The following is a 6863-nucleotide window of genomic DNA, read 5'->3' on the forward strand; positions in this document are numbered from 1 at the left end:
GACTCAACAAGAACCGAATGAGCCGTGGCGAAGTTTGCCGAGGATTACCGAGGACTCAACAAGAACCGAATGAGCCGTGGCGAAGTTTGCCGAGGATTACCGAAGATTCTGTTGAGTGAGTTGACGACACTGTGCAAGCCTGAGGCGCATACTGGAAATATGCTTGTTTATTATGACTGTTATTAATTTACATTTTATTAAAACCAGCAAAAACCTTTCTGTCGAGTGATGTAAATACATTTTACAATAGTTTATTGTGCATGAATATTATATTTTATAAGTGGTTTATTCATTCTTTATGCTGTAGACATGTAGAACATATCCGCGTTTGTGCATCAATGTCTGTAATGTGTGCTGTAGGTGCGAAACTTTTAGGAATCTTATCCAAGTTGTAGGCTAGTCAATACTGGTCAGTCAGTCATGTATCTGAGGATCCGCAAATGAAACTGTGACCACATACACCATTAACTTAAGTGAAATATATGGCAATAATCAGCAATTTGCTTTCACAAAAATAACTTTATTTTTTAATGTTTCAATGTATCCGAACAGGGCAAGACAAGAGGGGTAATTCAAGACAAACGAAATCCAAAAACACGGCTAGCCTAGACAGGGCAATGACTTGACTGAACTAGGAAACTGGCTCCGTAATAATGCTATCAGCAGAACAGTGATACATGCATACAATACTCGGCAGTGAATGGTTGTGTTGAGACTGATTCTTATAGTGGGTGTAATTGGCTGCAGGTGTAAACGTAATCAGTGAAATGGAGCATGGTAAATGTAGTCCGTGGTGACATGTGGAAGTCTGTGCAGTGTGAGAGTCAATATAATCAGAAGGCGACCTCTGGTGGCGAGCAGACGGAAGAATACGGACCGGATTCGTGACACACGGGCAAGATGCCCTTTCTGTCCACATTTAAAACATTCTCTATCATCAGGTTGATTTGTTTCAGCAGCAGACCATTGGCTTAAATTTGAATCATTTTGAGTCTGTAAACGACTCCAGCTCACAGCACACCACTGAAGCAGTCTGTCCCAACTTGGAATGTGGACTCACTGGCCTTAATGCTGTTTGCATGTTTTGTTGACTAAGACAAAGAAAACTAAAATACTGAGAAAGACATTAATAAAAGCACGGTCATTTCATGATAACAAACATTTTTCCATTAAGTAAAAAATTACTTTATTGGTGAACACTGTTTATGTGACACTAATCAGTTTTTCAAACAGTAATGATCACAAGAACAATGTCACAGGTTATCATTTATGATTATATGACCAAATGAGACAATCAATATGAACTGTATAAAAAGCTTTAAAAACCAACAAGACCTCCAAAAGGCATCAACAAATTAGTTACGCTTTATAAATATGCACATTCAACATGGCAAAATGGATATGAATACAAAAAATAAATATGTGACCAAGACCATGGTTTGAATACTAATTTCACTGACAGAAAATGGAAATGTATAAGTTCACCAATAACTTGTTTTCTTTTTATTCAAATATTCTTCTGTGGTGCAATTTGTACTTCATCTCAGTTTAAATCACCCTTGAAAGAAGTGTTAAAACTGACTAAAATGGGAAAACCTGAATGTGTTTGCACTAGACAATTTTTATAGTTGAAACGGTTTTGAACTTGATGAACTGGGAGTTTGCGCTGTTCTATGAGGTCGGGATGCCACTGCCAATGGGAGGAGTGGAGAGAGGTGGCAGTAGGAGACTCTTGAGTTTCACTGACATGGCTGCGATCTCTGGGTCCTGAGTTTCATACACCTTCACCAGCCGGGCGAATTTGAGAACACCTGAAAGGCGAAAGGCAGCAGTTGAAATGACAGCATTTTGTTTGTGTTTACATGTTTGCACATTTAATCTCACCTTCTCCTTCACTGTTGAAGCCGTATGCTTTGATGACTTCCTGTTGGATCTGAGTGGCCACAGGAAGCACAAGCTGCAGCATCTTGCCCATGTCGTTGCAGGCGCTTTCTCTGGCTTCCTCCATGCGGGCTGCGTTCTCAGGCACGGAGAAAGCCTGGATCACCTCACTAAGAACAACTGCAATGGACGGGACAACAGTCTGGCTGAGTCTAAGTCATGCCATGACCCCTGAGCATATGATTTAAGGACTGACCTCTCACCTCTCGCCTGCTCTACAGTGAGCGTGGGCTGCTGTGCTGGGGCAGAGGCCATGCTGGCTCACTCCACGGGAGATTCACTACCGATATCTGCAAAGGCATTTTTGAGGAATTAAACCCTGCTGCAACATGTTATAGGATGATTTATGCATACACTAATCAATGAAGAGCACTACATCAGCTTGACGGTTTGTTCTTCTTTCTTTCCGACAGAACACATTTTCATCAACATGGAAACACTGGCAGCTCTGTACCATAATTTTTAACAAAACATTTGAAAAGTTAAAAAGCTGTAATATCTATATACATAAGGTTGTGAAAACAATTAAAAACGGTCTTATTTGTCATATGTTCTCACATTTGTTTAACTTTTATAAGGTGTTTTTGTAAAATCAAGAAAGTGTAATAATATAATATTTTGACCTGTTTTCTATCTACAGTGTTGGCTATTAAATATTTTTCAAAGTGTGATTTTTGAATACATCAAAATGTGAACTGTAAATTAATTAATAAAAGTATATGGAGCCTACTTTAACAATTAAAAAACATACTGTCCCCGTTTTTTAGTTAGATAAATAACAAGTAAGATTTAAATTATGTTATGATATATAATACAATTTCTCCGGTTTACATTTAAGAAATCTGATCAATTTAAAAAAAAAAAAAAAACACAACAAAGCCTTTGGGCAAAAACAATAGATTTTTTTTAATCACCAATACATTTTTAGTTTTCAGGATTCTTGGTTTACATTTAAGAAATCTGATCAATTTAAAAAAAAAAAAAACAGCACATCAACGCTTTGGTTCAGATTATGGGCAAAAACGCAATACCCAATAAATAATACTAAAATATACTGAATAAATAGCTGCACAGATAGCTTGCATAGATTATTATACACGTAATATTGATATCATGTGCTATCGTTGTTGTTGTTATGAGGAATTAAAGCTATGCTGGGTTCAGCTGTCATCTATCAATGTAACGTTAGTTTCGCTTACCGCAAAATCACTGACTGATCATTCTCTCTGAGTTTCAAATGTAAATATATTATTATTTTATACCCAAGTAATATTTTACACATTTCTATGCACTTACATCGATGATGCCAGTACCTAACCACAGCCTCTCCTGTGACGCGGACGCCCGCACACTTCCGGTGGGTACAGCCATAAAAGTGTCCGTGTGCAACAACAACTACCATAGAAATACGATAGAACTGCAACCAACCTTCAAATCATAAAAAAAAAATTGGCGAGGCCTTGCGACTAGCAATTTCTAATTGGTGAATCACGATCGGTCTGAATAGTTCTCTTATTTTATCTCTTTGCTGTGTATTTTTAGTCAAATTACAAATTTCAGGTATGAAATATGGAGCGTAAGCTGGCTGAGTTCAGAGCACGAAAGAAAGGCCAGACTGAAGCCAAGAAACCTGCTGATCGTGTGATCCAGAGTGAAACGAAAGCAATAAGCGATGGTTGAACAGAAGCCCAACACCTGCCCTCAAAGTCCACACACTGAGGTATGAGAACACTTACTACTTAAAAAAAGCAGGACAGTAACAAAATGACACATAAAACTGCAAATTAACCATGTCATTTTTGTCTAACAAACCTAATCTAATATTTTCCTGTCATTTTAGGATCACAGTCATTATTTGTTGAATACTACATGTGGTCGTTGGCTTCAGTGAGTGGCCCTCGCCCATCTGACCCTGCTTAAAGTGCTGCTGTGGCTCGTGCTGCTGGGGCTTTTTTCAGAACTTGAGTTCGGCCTGCCATTTTTTGTTATATCGTTATTCTACTGGCTCTATGAGGGCCTTCGAAGCCCAAAACTCCGACAACCTGGAGAAATGAGCACGTATTCTGTGTTTAATCCAGACTGTCAACCCATCCTGGGAACTTTAACAGCTGGAAGGAGAGATGGGATACAGGTCAATGGCCAATAGATGAACATGTTTGAAATCAAGCAAACTTTGCAACTATCTGGACAATAAGGAAAACAGTCTAAATGTAGATCTGTAAAGTGCACTTGGAAAACTTGTTTGCATTATATTAATGTATCTTAGTAATGATCAATTTACCTGTATTCACATGCAATAAAATTCTTTATTTTATTGATATATATGTATATATAAAGAGATACACCTCCTTCTGAGTTTGAATAAATAATTTACAGTTTAATCCCATCCAACAAATGAAGATAGGCTATGTCACATATTTTTAGTCAACACTCTTATCCAAATTATTTCATTGAGCTGAAATGTATTACTGAGAGACAAGACTTCCTCGAGGAAGGATTTTTGGATTCACTTAGAAAAAGATATACTTTACTAATTAAAGGTCAGAAATAAGACGAAGGTCCTCAATTTGCTCTCAGTTAGCTGGACTATCACCCAAAAGCTTTGTCGAGGATGACTATAAAATGAATAGGCCTATACTGTAATCCAGTGGTTCCCAACCCTGGTCCTGGAGGCACCCCAACACTGCACCTTTTGCATATCTCTTTTCTCAAAGATATACTTTACTAATTAAAGGTCAGAAATAAGACGAAGGTCCTCAATTTGCTCTCAGTTAGCTGGACTATCACCCAAAAGCTTTGTCGAGGATGACTATAAAATGAATAGGCCTATACTGTAATCCAGTGGTTCCCAACCCTGGTCCTGGAGGCACCCCAACACTGCACATTTTGCATATCTCTTTTCTCTGACACACCAATTTCAGGTCTTGGAGTCTCTACTAATGAGCTGATGACCTGAATCAGGTGTGTTTGAGACATGCAAAACGTGCAGTGTTGGGGTGCCTCCAGGACCAGGGTTGGGAACCACTGCTGTAATCAACGGAATCCCTCTTTCTGTAAACATTGTATTTATTTAAATGATTTTCTACAAAAGGATTGACGGTTGCATGTGACTGCATGATTTCAGATTTATTTTATGCTCTTTGTCTTAAATCAGTTTAGTAATTTGTCAGAAATCACAAATAGGCCTACACTGATAGTCTACATCACTAAAATAACAATAAGGGCCTAATTGTACACACAGTTTTGGGGGGCACTAATGGTTTTACTGAAATGTCTCTTAAGTACATAAAGTACAAAGTCTGATTTTTGTCATATATTACTGTATGTTAGTACACTGACTATGCTTTTTATTTTTTAATAATATGAAAATCAAGGAAGCTTGTACAGCCATGGTAAGAAAATTGTGATTTCTTACCTCACATTTAAAAAAAAAAACTTCTAACAATTCTGAGAAAAAAATAAAAGATAGCGAGATATAAACTCAAAATTGTGAGAGAAAAAAAAAAGTCAGAAGAGAGATGAAGTTTCAATTTCCTTTTTGTTGGCAGAAACAAACCAATAAATAAATAAAGCTAATTGCAAGACCGACGTAACTCAGAATTCAGAGAAAAAGTCAGAACTGCGAGATGAAATGTGAGAATTCTGAAAAAGTCAGAAGTCAGAATTCTGACGTTTTTATCAGAATTGCAAGAAAACAGTCAGAACTGTGGGATATAAACCATTAAAACTATCAACTTTTTTTCTTCACACATTTCATAATGCAAACAACAGATGATGCATTTCAGTAAAGTTTAGGTGTGATTTAAGTAGTTCACCCCTCAAAAAAAGAAAATCCTTAAATAATTAATCCTTAATCCTTAAAATAATTTACATGTAGCCTATCTTTACAGAATTTTGGGTGAACACAACGGGCACTACGACACTGCAAGACCAGAACTACGACGTAACCACGTTACATGACGCCTTCCTGCCCCGCGGTGCTGTCCGATAGGAGTCCGTGCAGAGAACCGCTGGTAAAGCTGAACTCTGGGTCGCCCGCTGGACAGACTGCGATTAAAGTAAGACCACAGCTATAGATTAAACCGATACTCAATTACTGCTAAATATCCGTCTGCACCTCAACATTGCAGGTCAGCGATTGCATGATAAACGCTAACGATCATACCATGGTTAAAGAGTTAAGAAGTAACGTTATGTGTTTTATAAATGTGTCACTGTGGTAACAAGAAAGAGTTATGAGAGTTTTGGGGACGAATGATAAATTATGTATAAAACAGTGCCTTGGTTCCATGCTAATTGTTCTTCAGCAGGTCTCTTCAAACAGTATGAGTTCTCTGCAATTTTTCATAATTACTCATTAACCACACATTTCATGAGTATTGTCAAGGTTGATGTGCTTTATCGTTGTGTTTTGTGATCAGATAAATACCTGATTCATACTCTTACAATTGGAACAAAACGACCAAACAAACAAACAAACAAAAAAGAAGAATTATGATTATTGATAATTATTTACTTTTTGTAATTTAGCAGACGCTTTTATGCAAAGCGACTTACAAATTATAAATGATTACTGAATTAATATTTTCAAACGTTTAGAAAAAAATCACCTACAGTCTTATCTCAAAACGTGTTTTACTTGTCTTTCCCTCAATATGGGTCACTACTGTTAGATACAAAGATAATGTGTCAAATATTATTATACATATGAACAAATCTAGCATGAAAAAAAAAATGAGACTAGTTAGCCAGAAGTGCTTAAATCTACACACAAAGAAATGAGATAGTTAAAATATAAATATAATAATAAAATTATATATATAAAAAAAAAAAGAAAATATATAAAAATTAGTGGTGTCAAACGATTATTCGCATCCAAAATAAAAGTTTTTGTTTACATAATATATGTTTGTGTACTGTGT

General features: G+C 36.6%; 2 protein-coding genes and 1 pseudogene across 8 annotated transcripts in view; 2 read left to right on the forward strand and 1 right to left on the reverse strand.

Moving 5' to 3' along the window:
- Positions 1-546: 546 nt before the first annotated feature.
- Positions 547-3335, reverse strand: LOC107729086 (protein C10-like). Of its 3 annotated transcripts, none has more exons than XM_016539443.1 (4): positions 3260-3335; positions 2145-2231; positions 1885-2061; positions 547-1811 (listed from the first exon to the last, which is right to left on the reverse strand). In XM_016539443.1, exons 2-4 carry the CDS (start codon positions 2194-2196, stop codon positions 1672-1674), a joined length of 369 nt encoding a protein of 122 aa, XP_016394929.1. In that variant the 5' UTR covers positions 2197-2231; positions 3260-3335; the 3' UTR covers positions 547-1671. The 3 variants fall into 3 exon arrangements, with proteins under 3 accessions (XP_016394929.1, XP_016394928.1, XP_016394932.1); XM_016539442.1 differs by having other exon boundaries at positions 3238-3317; XM_016539446.1 differs by lacking the exon at positions 3260-3335 and adding an exon at positions 3141-3204.
- Positions 3335-4284, forward strand: LOC107729085 (SAYSvFN domain-containing protein 1-like; annotated as a pseudogene).
- Positions 4285-5853: 1569 nt separating this feature from the next.
- The window catches only part of LOC107729073 (3'(2'),5'-bisphosphate nucleotidase 1-like), a 9947-nt gene continuing 8937 nt past the window's right edge, over positions 5854-6863 (forward strand). For 4 of the 5 annotated variants that reach the window (XM_016539421.1, XM_016539422.1, XM_016539424.1 and 1 more), the window contains exon 1: positions 5854-5999. In XM_016539421.1, the coding sequence (XP_016394907.1) occupies positions 5898-5999 (102 nt within the window). In that variant the 5' untranslated portion in view covers positions 5854-5897. The remainder of the gene's footprint in view (positions 6000-6863) is intronic. The other variant, XM_016539423.1, reaches the window with a different exon arrangement.

The sequence above is a fragment of the Sinocyclocheilus rhinocerous genome, unplaced genomic scaffold, assembly GCF_001515625.1.
Source record: "Sinocyclocheilus rhinocerous isolate Xijiao unplaced genomic scaffold, SAMN03320098_v1.1 scaffold788, whole genome shotgun sequence".
NCBI classification, from domain to species: Eukaryota; Metazoa; Chordata; class Actinopteri; order Cypriniformes; family Cyprinidae; genus Sinocyclocheilus; species Sinocyclocheilus rhinocerous.

Excerpts from the sequence above, each read along its gene's own strand:
- LOC107729086 (XM_016539443.1), bottom strand. The coding sequence starts at position 2,196 with ATGGCCTCTGCCCCAGCACAGCAGCCCACGCTCACTGTAGAGCAGGCG. Across the intron at positions 2,062-2,144 it reads CACTGTAGAGCAGGCGAGAG|TTGTTCTTAGTGAGGTGATC; the intron begins GTGAGAGGTCAG and ends CGTCCATTGCAG. Across the intron at positions 1,812-1,884 it reads CTTCAACAGTGAAGGAGAAG|GTGTTCTCAAATTCGCCCGG; the intron begins GTGAGATTAAAT and ends TTCGCCTTTCAG.